Source organism: Mesoplodon bidens, assembly GCF_964165515.1.
Source record: "Mesoplodon bidens genome assembly, chromosome: 14".
NCBI classification, from domain to species: domain Eukaryota; kingdom Metazoa; phylum Chordata; class Mammalia; order Artiodactyla; family Ziphiidae; genus Mesoplodon; species Mesoplodon bidens.
Genome location: NC_138170.1, coordinates 14,133,849 through 14,147,510, shown reverse-complemented (window position 1 = coordinate 14,147,510; position 13,662 = coordinate 14,133,849). Strand labels below are relative to the sequence as shown.

Genomic DNA, 13,662 nt, shown 5'->3' with positions numbered 1-13,662 from the left:
GTAGATTTGGATTGTGGGCCTTACTTTGCCAACTTCTGGAACACATGATTGTTTATACTTGTGTTTTTTAAAGAATAAAAATAGTATACTTGAATCAACATTCTTTACTGTGGTTGCTGACAAATTATCTTTGATAGTAATAGCCTTTTGGATGTAAAGAAAACACCTTTCACTGCACTTGTAGCTGTTGCATGTCTACTTGGATGTTTTCCTCCATGACTTCCCTTATATCTTATTTATTTATTTATTTATTTAACATTTTAAACAATCATATCTGTATACTTTCTCAACTAAAAAAAATAGAGAAACCTAAAGTCCCCCTTGATGCCTTTTTTATCTCCCCCAATCCCAGTTGCCTCCCCTAAGGAAACCACTGATTTCATTTTGATGTGTTTCCTTCTGACATTTTCTAATGCTTTTATATATATAAATACCCTAAAAGGAGTATATATTTTCTTTTAAAAATAATTAGATTATGTACAATATGGTACATATTGTCTTATAATTTCCTTTTTTTCACTCAGTGATAGGTCTTGGAAATTGTTCTATATCAGAACCTATAGTGCTACCTTATTCTTTGAATTTAGTACAGAGTATTTCATAGGTTGGATATGCCATAGTTCATTTTACTGTTCCAATATTGCTGGACATTTAGATTGTTTCTGTTTTTTGCCTTTACAAATAACACTTCAGTGGACATCCTTGTCCAAGCACACATATGCCTCATACCTGCATGGGAGTGTTTTTCTAGGCAATACCAGTAAGTGGAATTACTAGCTGTTACGGTAGGTATGTTTAAAATTTTAATGAACAGTGCCAAGTGGCCTGTAGAGTGATTATGTTAGCTTAAGCTCCCACCAGCGGTATCATTATCTATATACACATTGCCTGGCATTTTAATACTCAAGAAATGAATGCTTTTAAAAAATCCTGATTTATGTATGTTTTTAAACCTTCAGGGCGTTGTGGCTTCCTATGGCCTGGTCTGAATGTCCCTCTTATGAGAAATGGAGCTGTGCAGACCATTGCCCAAAGAAGCAAGGAAGAGCAGGAGAAGGTAGAGGCGGATATGGTCCGGCAGAGAGAAGAGTGGGACTGGAAGAGGAAGATGAAAGTCAAACGGGAGCGAGGATGGAGCGGAAACACATGGGGAGGCGTCAGTCTTGGCCCCCCTGACCCTGGTCCCAGTGGAGGTAGCAGAGTCCTGGTTTTGCTTACATTGTGACAGAGAGAGCACTCCTATTTCTGGAATTCTTTGATACGATTTTATTTACTCGTCTGTTTAGATTGCCTTCTTCCTAAAAAGGATTTGAGCATCATTGAAATAACTTCACATTATTACCCAAATGTATTTTATGGAGCACTAGAGGCCTATAAGCCAAGAAGTATTCCACAAATAGGGGGCAAAGCACTGGGTTCTGGTGTCTTTATTGTGTGGCTTCTCAGAGCATTTGAACATGGTGGTGTGCATTATGGCTCTATATAAGTCATCTGTGGGATGCAGTTTCCCAAATGCTATTGGTCATGGGGTATGGAGCAGCATGGCTTGGGAGTGCTATTTTGATAACAGAAGAAACCAAATAGTTGTCATTAAGCCTCATCAAAGTACACACGAAATAAAAGTTGATAATATTTATCAGGCTAAATTAGAAAACAAAGTCATCTCCCACTGCTTCCTGAGTACGTAAAGAAGTAAAAATCACCTGAAATAGTCATTCTTGTCAATGAATAGGAGATGAAGGAATAGACAAGGATTCCGCTGCTTTCTTTAGTTTGGCTCAGAGAGGAGACGAGAGGTTGAGGTGGAGAGACTCAGGCCAGCATGCTTAGGACTGAGCAGAATGCTTGCATTGGGAGAATGAAGATACGGGAGGGAGAGAAAAAAACCCATAAACTTAAGTCCCTAGGGAGGGCCCAGATTTAGAGTGTAGATAAATGGAGGAACTTGTGATGGAAGAAAGGGCAGGGGACAGAGTCAGGTAAGCTGTGTTGGTAGTGGAAGGAGTGGGTGGGGCCTGTGTGAGCCTTCAGTTAGTCTGTGAGGAGGAGATGGACATGGATGAGCATGGCCACCAGAATATTTTGATGAAAAGGTAGGGTATCTGGGATGGGCCTCAAAATTATCCAGTGGAGTGGGACTTGGACAGAGTTTAGAGGAAAGAAGATTGGCTGTGAGTTGATAATCGTTGAAGCTAGCTAATGGTACATAAGCTCACATTTTGCTCTTTTGGGGGGGGGTTGCCTATGAATGTAAATTTTCTATAGTAAGAAGTCATTAAAAATAAAAGAACACAGAGAGTGTTTGAAATGGCTGCTGTGGTGAGAGGAGAGAGACCTAACTAAAAGGATGTAAAAGGCCAGCAGGCAGCAGGGAGGACTTGACTGAGTTGGAGACCATGAGTTTTTAGTGGCCCAAGTGTGTCCCATGCTTTGACTTCTCTACAGCAGCACCTGGCAGGTCAGGTGTGCCCAGACAGCTGCATTGATTCCATCCTGGATAGTGTGGTGGAGAGGGGAAGAGGCGAGGGAGTTGAGGATATTCACAAGACCTGGTGGAAGTGTTGGACTGTGGTGTCTTGACTGACTGGGAGAGACTGGAAGACCAGAGGGGTGATGGGGAAGGGGAACAGTGGTCAAGAGTCTGGAGGTGCTGGGGAGCCCCAAGGACCATCACCTTTCAGTCACTGAGTGAGAGCTGGAGAGGTGGGAGGATGCAGTCAGGGTGGTCTGAGTGGTTGAGTTTATGAATTTAGTGGTAGAACAGTTTCTGGTGATGATGGAGGATCAGGGTGTTGCTTTGATTGTGGCACCAAAGTATCTGAGACTCTTTCTTAGTTAAAAGTCAGTGATGGGGCTTCCCCGGTGGCACAGTGGTTGAGAGTCTACCTGCCGATGCAGCGGACATGGGTTCGTGCCCTGGTCCGGGAGGATCCCACATGCCGCAGAGTGGCTGCGCCCGTGAGCCATGGCCACTGAGCCTGCGCGTCTGGAGCCTGTGCTCCGCAATGGGAGAGGCCACAACAGTGAGAGGCCTGTGTACCGCAAAAAACGAACAAACAAACAAAAAACTTTCATACACTAATTATATAGACACATTTATCTGTATACCTGTTTCTTTTCTCCCTACAGAAACATATGATGATTTCGATACCAGGATACTTGAGGTGGGCATGCTGAATTAAATACCCAGTTAAGCCTTGGGAGAAGTTGGGATGGATGGAGTGGGGTGGGTGGAGAGGGTAAGGGGAACAGTGGGGAAAAGCCTTTGATGAGTGACTTTTTCTGAGCCACAGAGCTGCTTCGGGTAAGGAAATGATGGAACTTTAATTTCAGTTACTTGATCATATTGGCTTTTCTGACTGCTGCCCTTTTGGGGGGCCACCCATTAAGGTCTCAAAACAAAGCAACTTCAGTGGTATTGTTGATAACAGAATTTGGAGATTGCATTTACGTTTCCTCCTTAAAGGTTGCAGTAGCAATTTCGCCTTGAATTCGGTGTATCTGGCACTCAGTTCAGTGGGCAGAGATTGAGGGGAGCCATGGGGAAGGGTAGAAAGCTTGGAGTTACTGTGTATGTCCAGCTCTTGGTGGGGAAATGATCTGCTGGGCTGCTTGTAGGCCCTTGAAACTGAAGCCTGTATCAGGTAAATTGCAGTCACTCTTTCCAGGGTGTTTCCTAAAATAGTCAACTTCCCTTTGAGCTAGTGCTGCACACTTAGTGTTAAATGCCATATGGAATAATCATGTATTGAGTTTGTGATTGAATGTGTATATTGTTTCTTCAATATCAATTGCATTACAGAGTTTAAGATATATTTATGAGTATTTTAAGTCTTTGGGTCCTAGCTTACACCCTTTTGAAATTAATTCCTTTGAAGAACTCTTGTCTATGTGGGTGATTGATTTCCTGTAAGATTATCCACAGGAGTGGGCTTGAGCTCCCTTTTCTTACCTTATGGGAAAGGGGCTGCCATGTAAGCAGTTTAGTTAACGTTTCATAGTTCTTGGTAAATTTATAAATATGCTCAAAAATGCAGATTTTCTTGTAGTTCATAATAAGCAGGTATTTCCAAATTTTCTATTTTCAGTTGAGCCTAACCCACAGAGATCCGGTCCTGTGCTAATTATTTCTATACACTGCATTTTATCATTTCTAAGATGCACATTTTTTCATATTTTAACATCTCTGATATTGGGATGTGATTGATTGGCTGATGGATTGACTTTTGGCTGCTCCACGCAGCTTGTTATATCTTAGTTCCCCGACCAGGGATGGAACCCAGGCCCCAGCAGTGAGAGCGCAGAGTCCTAACCACTGGACCTCCAGGGAATTCGAAGGATGTGTTTTTATAGTCAGTTAGTTGTAAACTATGTCAGAGTTTAATTGGCACCTTTGTATCTTTCTTGTGGTGCATTCATTAAAATAGGGTGTATCGAGTTTTACAGTTCCAAATCCTTTAAAAGTTGTCTCAGTCAAACTTTCTAACAAGCCTGTGAAATAAGAAGAGAAAGCCTTACTTCCATTGTACTCCTGAAGAAACAGTCCAGATGGAGGTTTCCCATTGGAGAAAGCGTGCTGTTGGTGCTCGTAGGATTGAGGGATGATGTGTGTATTCATCACGTGTGCCTGTGTGTGTGTGAGGAGGTCACTCCAGTTCCCTACTTCAGAATTTTCTTAAGGTGTAATATTTATGAAACACTTTCTTTTAGGTGAGGAATGTTTTCAATATGACAGCAAAAGAGGGAAGAAAGAGATCATGCCGTGTCCTGGTCGCTGTGGGGAATGGCAAAGGAGCTGCAGGTGAATGGGGGTGTGATCACATACGAAGAGCTAGTGGTGGAGGGACAGCTGTGGCCTGGGCTCAGCCGTGGAGTCAGTGGGTTCAGGCTTTTTTGACTAATTAAATCTTTCAGCAGCTCACAAACCTTGTGGTAAACCCATATAATCCCTTAGAGTCAAAAGAAGGATCTTCCTACATCTGCCTTTTTCCATGAAGACAATGAATATTTTAAAAGGCTTAAGACACTATAGTGAAAAACAAGGCGGGGGGAAACACTAAATGTTCCACAGTAGGGACACAGTTACAAGAAGAGTATAGCTATACATTATAATAGTCTATAGCCTTAAAGAATTATGGAAAATTACTTACAAAATAATGGTAAGTCAAACGAACAGACAAAAACCCACTTCATATAGAACTGTGTAATATAATCCCAGTTTTTTAAAAGTATGTTTATATGCAAAGAAAAGACTGGAAGGATTGCAAGGATATACACTGAAAAGATTAAAAATGTTTAATTAGTATGTTTGCCAATCATTTAAATTTCTTCTTGATACTTTTCTCTAAAGTTTCCACAGTGAACATCTGTTTTTGAAATGTATACATGAATACATTTCAAAAGGGAAAGAAAAGTGGAAAGAAAAATGGAAAACTGCCTATTTAAATCCATACTGACACTTTCAAAACAAGTAATACCTATAGATAGTATGTTGCCAAAGGAAACCACTCTTAACAATTACTTTTGTATCTTTTCAGAAATTCTTTGTTCCCATATCACCATATATCTTTTTAAAAAAATATATACAAAGGGTCATATTACATCCATAATTTTATAGCCTTTTTTTCTTGCTTAGTATTATACCCAGAGATTTATATATTAGCATCAGTGGATTCCCCCTCATTTTTTTGTATTGATTGCATAGTGTTCCAGTGTATGGATAGCATAATTTTTGTAACCTTTTACCTATTGCTGAATATTTATGTTGTTTATACTTTTTTTTTTTTTTTACTATTTATAAAAACAGTGAGCTTCTTGTACATGTCATATGTTGTACTTTTGCAAGCATATCGATAGGGGAAATTTCTTGCAGTGAAATTGCCACCTCTAAGTTACATACATTTGAAACGTTAATGAGTATTGCCAGATTGCACTCCCAAAAGGCTGCATCCATTTGTTTATCTGCACCATCACACCCTTGCCAGTCCTGGATAGAGTCACACTCTACTGATTGTAAGTAAGTGACGATATGAAACTTAACTCTTAGTTTTGATCTGTATTTCTTTAGTTATGAGAGTTAGGACACCATTTTACATGTCTGTTGGCCATTATAATTTCCTTTTTGAGATCTGTTAGTTCATGTGTTTCACCCACTTTCTGTTGGGTGATTGTTCTCCTCATTGATTTTTCTCTTTGTATGTTAAGGACATTAGTCCTTTATCTATCATATATTTTGACTTAGTTTTAAATTTTTTCCACACGAAAGTTTTTAAATCACAGAAGCTTTACACCTTTAAATAGCAAGTAAGTTCACCCATATATTCCTCAAGGACTTACATGGTTTAATCTGTTTTTTTAAACTAGTAATTGTAATCCACAGCCCCTTTTGCCCCAGCTTCTCAGATGTCTTGCATATCTCATGGAACAGTATTATGTTACTTTTCTGTGTATAATTTAAAAACAAAATACATTCTTCAAAATAAATAATGGTGATAGCAAATAATGCAAACATTTTCTTAACTTGTGGTAAACCTCATTTCACAGGAGTAAGCATTTACAAACTCAGGAATCATTGATTTTTATTTCCGGGTTAACTGAAATCTGAATTGCGTTTGAAAGTTCCAGTGAAATCGTGGTTTTACTCTATAGCAGCGTATGTTTTTTTCCCAACTGTTCTGGTTATTTTAATCTGTTTTCAGAATTTGTGAAAATCATTTACCTTATTAATTTAGCATGGTTAGGGTTTTTTTGGGTTTTTCGTTTGTTTTTTTATTCAGTGTAGTTTTATCTAGAAATTTATAAAAGGTAATGTTACGCATCTAACCTTGAATTTCTTAGGTACGTTCAAATGTAATGTTTCCAAAATGCCCCAAAACAAAGAAGCAAATCTCTGTAGCCTCATGCTTTGTCATTTGTTTTGGATAGCGGGTTTTCTGTGGGCAGAAGAAAAATGAACTACTGTGAAATGTTGTAGGAACTGAAACTTGAAATGTGGTAAAAGACATTATGTGCCAAATTTATGCCCCGTTTCATATTTTTGCTTTTTCTTTTAAAGGTTTTGCCATTGGGAAAGCCACTGAACGGGCAGATGCTTTCAGAAAAGTATGTACATTTTCCCTTTGTTAACAGTAAAAGACCAATAAGCTATGTGCTAGACATTGTGGGAACCACAAAAAAATACTTACTGTCAAAGGTTACTTACTTACTGTCATATACTTACTGGCAAAGGTTACTTATCTCAGAAAAAGCAAATTTAGAAGTGCCTGTATTCTTGCATCATCTCTATCAGACTTGTAATTGCTTACCAAAATTACGAGACAACAGGGAATGTTTGAACACTGTCAAAGATATTAAGGAATTGTTTGGGGTTTTTTTTCTGGTGTGATAGTGATGTTATACTTATGGGTTTTTTAAAATTAAATCCTTAGCTTTTAGAAGTATATACTGAAATTTTTGTGTAAATTTGAAATTTTCCGTAATAAAATATTTTATAAAAGGTATTTTTTGAAATCCCTGAAGAAATGTAAATTCTAACAATAGATTTAAGAAAAATATTTTCCTTCTTTCTTTCAGGCAAAGAACAAGGCAGTTCACTATTTGCATTACATAGAACGATATGAAGACCATACAAGTGAGTTTTAATCTTTTCTTTTAAAATTTGCAGGATTATATTTGTTTCATTTATGTGTGGCAGTATATCTCTGTGGGTGTTTCTGTGTTTCCCTGCTTGTTACTGCATTCTTACATATAAATATATAAAATGTAGAAACAAACTTTCTCTCCTGAGAAGGTTAGTAATGAGTGAAATCGGAGTTTGTTGCTCATCCTTGGCCAACGCGGGGTGGCTGCTTAGGGTAGTATTGGTTGCTTTGTGATATTTGCAAGGGCATTAAAGCTATACCCCTAACCCTTCTTATGTTTATGTTTTTACCCTCCAGTATACCATGATATTTCTTTAACATTTAAAAGGACGCATATCAAGATGAAGAAACAACCCAGAGGTAACTAAAAAAACTCATAATTTGTTGAAGATAAAGCAGAGAAACTGTACCAATTTCATCCTGCCCTCTATTTTTGCTCACCTTTACCTGAACTCATTTTGAAAACACCAAAATGTAAAGGCCTAAGTTAGATTTAAGAAGATTGAGGCTTTTGGGGAAATAAAAAGCAGTCATCCTACCCAGGCTCTCATGATTACAAACACTTCCAGGGGTGATTGTAGGTGGGAAGAGCACTGAATGAATAAGAAACAATAACTGAGTGAGTGAATAGTTGGGTTTGTAGTGGGAACATTGGTTACTCCTAGACAATTCATTGATGCTACTAGATGTTTTTTTTTTTTTTTTTTAATTTATTTTTGGCTGTGTTGGGTCTTTGTTGCTGTGCGTGGGCTTTCTCTAGTTGCAGTGAGCGGGGGGGCTACTCTTTGTTGTGGTGGCTTCTCTTGTTGCGGAGCACAGGCTCTAGGCACGCGGGCTTCAGTAGTTGTGGCGCACAGCCTTAGTTGCTCTGCGGCATGTGGGATCTTCCCAGACCGGGGATCGAACCCGTTTCTCCTGCATTGGCAGGTGGATTCTTTTTTTTTTTAAATAAATTTGTTTATTTATTTTGGCTGCCTTTGGTCTTAGTTGCTGCACGCAGGCTTTCTTTAGTTGCAGCGAGCAGGGGCTACTCTTCGTTGCAGTGTGCGGGCTTCTCGTTGCAGTGGCTTCTGCTGTTGCGGAGCACGGGCTCTAGGTGCACGGGCTTCAGTAGTTGTGGCACGCGGGCTCGGTAGTTGTGGCACGCGGGCTCAGTAGTTGTGGCTCACGGGCTTAGTTGCTCCACAGCATGTGGGATCTTCCCGGACCAGGGATCGAACCCGTGTCCCCTGCATTGGCAGGCGGATTCTCAACCACTGTGCCACCAGGGAAGTCCCTGGCAGGCGTATTCTTAACCACTGTGCCACCAGGGAAGTCCCAGGTGGTTCTTTTCTTACAGCTTGTTCAGTTCCACTCAGTTATTCTCATCATCAAGTATTGATTGAACATCTTCTGTGAACCAGGTGCTGCACTGAGCTCTGAGGTTCCAGAGGTGGACCTTCTTCCTGTCTTGGAAAGAGCAGGCAGGCAGAGTTCAGGGTCATGGAGCTATGCCAGTCATGCCCAGTGGTCTCGAGGTGTAGAATTCTTGAACATTCTGATTTGTGTTTCACTTGTGGTTCTACAGTAAAAATTATTTCATATAACTCTAGGTATACTTACAAGGTCTGGATCAGAAGGTAAAATATTAAACAGTATTTAAATTTTTCATGTCAAAGCTTCTCATACAACTTTGCTAGAGCTATGGCACGGAAATAAACCAAGAGAAAAAAAATCAAATACAGTACCAATTGTATTAGCGCACCAAAACTTGTCTTCTGCTTTAAAGTCATAATTGATCATTCATATGCCAGATAAAAACTGTTTATCTTATTATTAGAAAAAGTATTGAGTTGAACACTTAGACATTAAGGTTTAGACCTGTGCTAAGGTGTGTCCCATGTGGTAGTTGCAGCCTGTGTGGCTATGGAACACCTGAAATGTGGCTTCTGAGAGACCCTGTAAGTGTCAAATACCACCAGATTTCAAAGACTTAGTATAAAAAAAAAGAATAAGAAATATCTCAAAAATATTACTGTATTGATTACATGTTCAAATGATAATGTTTTAGACCTACTGGGTTAATTAAATATATTACTAAAATCAATTTTACCTGTTTTTAAAAACACTTTAAAAAACGTATCTGCGAGAGAATTTAAAATCATATATATGGCTTACATTTGTGGCTTGTGTCATGTTTTTGTTAGACATGTTACTTTGGATACATCTTTATCTGAATGATTTTCAAAAGACTGCTACAATTTTAACTGCAGAGGTTACCTTTTTTATCTTCCCTGTCTTCTAATCAAAGCTGTATTTTTCAGTCCTGCCTTTAAGGCATGTGCTGAGGTCCATGCCTGGTTAATCAGAATGTTAAGAGTCTAAATTTGGGCCTTTTCTCTACATCATTCCCACCTGCATTTGCCAGGTGCTGATCTAGGCTCTGGAGATACAGCAGTAAGCAAACAATATCCTGGCTCTCGTGGAACTCGCATTCTGCTGAGGGGAAACATCGGATAACAAGTTCGGCTGAGTGCTTGAAAGCAGCCATCAGGGTCTGGTTTGCAGGGGAGGGCATGGGGAGGGAGGGAGGAGGCCACCTTCACTAGTGGTCAGGGAGGGTCTCTTTGAGGAGGACATATCTGAGTGAGACACTGAAGGTAAGAAGGGGTCATGCAGGGAGAGCAGGCTGAGGGAAACACTGAGTGCAAAGTCCTTGCGGCGGGAAAGCCAGCACACGGAGGGTGGTGTCTCTGGATGAAGTCGGTGAGATGTCGGTCACAGAAGGCTTTGAAGGCCGTGGAGTTCTTTGTTACAGTCGACCCTTGAACAGCACGGGTTTGAACTGCTCGGGTCCACTTATACTCGGCTTTTTTTCTAAATACTGCAGTGCTTCACGGTCCGTGGCTGGTTGAATCCATGGATGTGGAACCTTGGATATGGAGAAACTGAGGACATGGAGGGCCGACTATAAGTTAGACTCAGATTTTCCACTGTGTGGAGGGTCGGCTCCCCTAACCTCCACACTGTTCAAGGGTCAACTGTACTTATTTTAATTCAAGGGACAGTGCGAAGTGAAGGGCTTTAAATGGGGAGTGATGTGTTTGCTTTGTGTTTTTAAAGCTCTCCCTAGGGAAGGGGTTACAGGTAGACAAGAGTAGGGCGAATGGCTGGAGGGGAAACCACCCAAGATTTAGAGGCCAGCAAGGAGGTGAGAAGGATGGGCCAGTAGCTAGGAGGAAATCTGGGAGAGGCTGTGTTACCGAAGCTAAAAGAGTTTTTCCAGGAGGAAGTGGATGTCTCTGCTCAGTGCAACTGAGCATTCAAGGAGGGTGAGAACAGATGTGTCCATCGAGTCTTAGTTAACATGGACATGGAGCGCCAAGAACCTTCAGGCATCTCTGTTAATCTTCACAGCCCTGGTTTTTTTGCCCATATGTTTAAGAAACTTATATATTATTTCTTTAATCCTTACAACATCTCATTTAAATAAGTGTCATTGTGGAAGTTAAGTAAGTTGTGAAGTGTCACCCAGCTGGGAAGTGGTGAAGCTGGAATGTGAACCAGCGGCCCCTACACCCAGAGCTGGAAGCTGTGCGAAGCCAGCAGGTGATGCCGCCTGCACTGTGGGCAGTGGGCAGGTGTTTGACTTGTTCTTCCTCTTTCTAGGCTATGGCCTCCGCTGCCACCGGGCCATCATCACCATCTGCCGGCTCATTGGCATCAAAGACATGTATGCCAAGGTCTCTGGCTCCATCAACATGCTCAACCTGACCCGGGGCCTCTTCCATGGGCTCTCCCGCCAGGTAACTTCCCTGGGCTCTGAAACAGAAGGGCTAGTTTGTATTTCATTTGTGTGCTCTGAGACCACCGTCTCCTGGGCTGTCCTGGAGTTGCTCTCAGGCCACCTGAGGACTGGGCATTCTTTGTTGTCTGTGACTGCATCAGGTTAGTTAATCCAGCTGACAAGTTAGTTCATGAGAATTATCCTGTAGAAAAATACTCCATGGGTGTTTTGAAGTTTTAAAATTAAGTATTTTTAAAAGCCAGTAATTATAATCTGTTTTATTATGGAAAGAATACCTGCTTGTTCTAAAGCTCCAACAACATAAAGATGTAAAGTAAAAAGAGAAAGTCTGTTTCCTAATTTCCTCTGTTCCTTTGGAACTGGGGTGAAGCCCCTCAGGCACCTCTACTCGAGAGCGGTCTTCAACTGAAGCACAGTCAGTTTTCAGGTCACCTGTATAGGTAGTTCAGAGGGACATCTGAGTCAGTAGGAACATGAACATTAGTAGTTCAGGTAATTTCTCCACATAGATGGGAGCTCTGGGCTCCTGCCCAGCTCACCCCCTCAGCCTCGGCTAGGCTCACAATCACTCCAGCAGTAGGGAGGCAGGGCTGTCGCTGCACGGGGCCCCCCTCTTCTGGGCTGCCTCTCTGCCAGCTCGGTGGGGCTGGCTTGTGCCTTGAAAGGATGGGTGGACCTTAGCAGAGCTGGGTGAGCAGAAAGACAGCCAGCTTCAAGAGACATTTGCTGACCTCCATTTGCTGAGGACTTTGACAGGCTTCCTGACAGAGTGTGATGGCTGTTTCTGAATAAAGGGATCCATGGAATAATTGTAGCCATCTCTGTTTAAAATAGGAAAATTAATTGAAAGAAAAAGCTTTGCTTAAAAAACCTTTTTTGAACGCTGTGTTCGTGTGTGTGTGTGTGTTTGTGTGTGTGTTACTACTGTCTAAAACGTGTGTGTGTGTTACTACTATCCAAAACGTCCTTCAAAAGCACTTCTAAATTTATACTTACTGTTAAGAGGTTTAATTGTTTGATGTAGCTAAGATATTTGTTTTAGATAGGTCATATTTATGGTCAAATAGACCTGTTCTAAAATGCCATCAGCTACAAAAAGTTGCATTGTGCTACTCAAAGAAAAAAAATGACACCAGTGTAAGCAACATGCCACTGATTATAAGACACTCCAATTTAAGTTATTTTATGGTTTTTTTTTTTTATGAATCAGCTCTTCTCTTTTCTAATTTCAAACGTATATAGAATTAGAATAGTACAAGGTGTGCATAAAGTCTGGAAACATGAGATTGTACATTTCTCATGGTATTTTAGGTATTTTAATTACTATCAATAAACCATCCATTGAGTTTATTCGCCTTTTTCTGACTTTTATGGCTACCTTCTGTTATGAATCCCCATGGCTCTCTTATACAGCATCAACAGCAGCTCATGGCTAGTTTTGTTTCTCTAAACCACCCCCAACCAGCCCTAGTCATTTTGACCCAAATCTCAGATATCAATATATTTCACTCATAAATATTTTATCATGTATCTCTAAAAGATAAGGATTAAAAAGGACCCGACAGGGCCTCCCTGGTGGCGCAGTGGTTGAGAGTCCGCCTGCCGAAGCAGGGGATACGGGTTCGTGCCCCGGTCTGGGGGGATCCCATATGCCGCGGAGCGGCTGGGCCCGTGAGCCATGGCCGCTGGGCCTGCGCGTCCGGAGCCTGTGCTCCGCAACGGGAGAGGCCGCGGCAGTGAGAGGCCCGCATACCGCAAAAAAAAAAAAAAAAAAAGGACCCGACAATACTACTATCATACGTAAAAAATTAACAGTAACAAGATATCAAACATCTAGTCAGTGTTCATAGAAATGTATCCATTTGTCAGATTAAAAAAATTTTTTTTAATTAATTTATTTTTGGCTGCTTTGGGTCTTCGTTGCTGTGCACGGGTTTTCTCTAGTTGTGGCGAGCGGGTTGACTCTTTCACTGCGGTGCACAGGCTTCTCATTGCGGTGGCTTCTCTTGTTGCGGAGCACGGGCTCTAGGCGCGCGGCTTTCAGTAGTTGTGGCACGTGGGCAGGCTCAGTAGTTGTGGCGCACGGGCTTAGTTGCTCCGCGGCATGTGGGATCTTTTGGGACCAGGGCTCAAACCCGTGACCCGTGCATTGGCAGGCGATTCTTTTTTTTTTTTTTTTTTTTTGCGGTAAGCGGGCCTCTCACTGTTGTGGCCTCTCCCGTTGCGGAGCACAGG

At 41.2% G+C, this 13,662-nt stretch overlaps 1 protein-coding gene across 1 annotated transcript in view; it reads left to right on the top strand.

Annotated features, from left to right (window-relative positions):
* The window catches only part of MRPS5 (mitochondrial ribosomal protein S5), a 30,933-nt gene that overhangs the window by 10,598 nt on the left and 6,673 nt on the right, over positions 1-13,662 (top strand). The window contains exons 5-11 of the mRNA XM_081253558.1: positions 960-1,193; positions 3,130-3,164; positions 4,711-4,801; positions 7,055-7,101; positions 7,573-7,630; positions 7,938-8,000; positions 11,289-11,425. Coding sequence (XP_081109684.1) covers positions 960-1,193; positions 3,130-3,164; positions 4,711-4,801; positions 7,055-7,101; positions 7,573-7,630; positions 7,938-8,000; positions 11,289-11,425 — 665 coding nt within the window. The remainder of the gene's footprint in view (positions 1-959; positions 1,194-3,129; positions 3,165-4,710; positions 4,802-7,054; positions 7,102-7,572; positions 7,631-7,937; positions 8,001-11,288; positions 11,426-13,662) is intronic.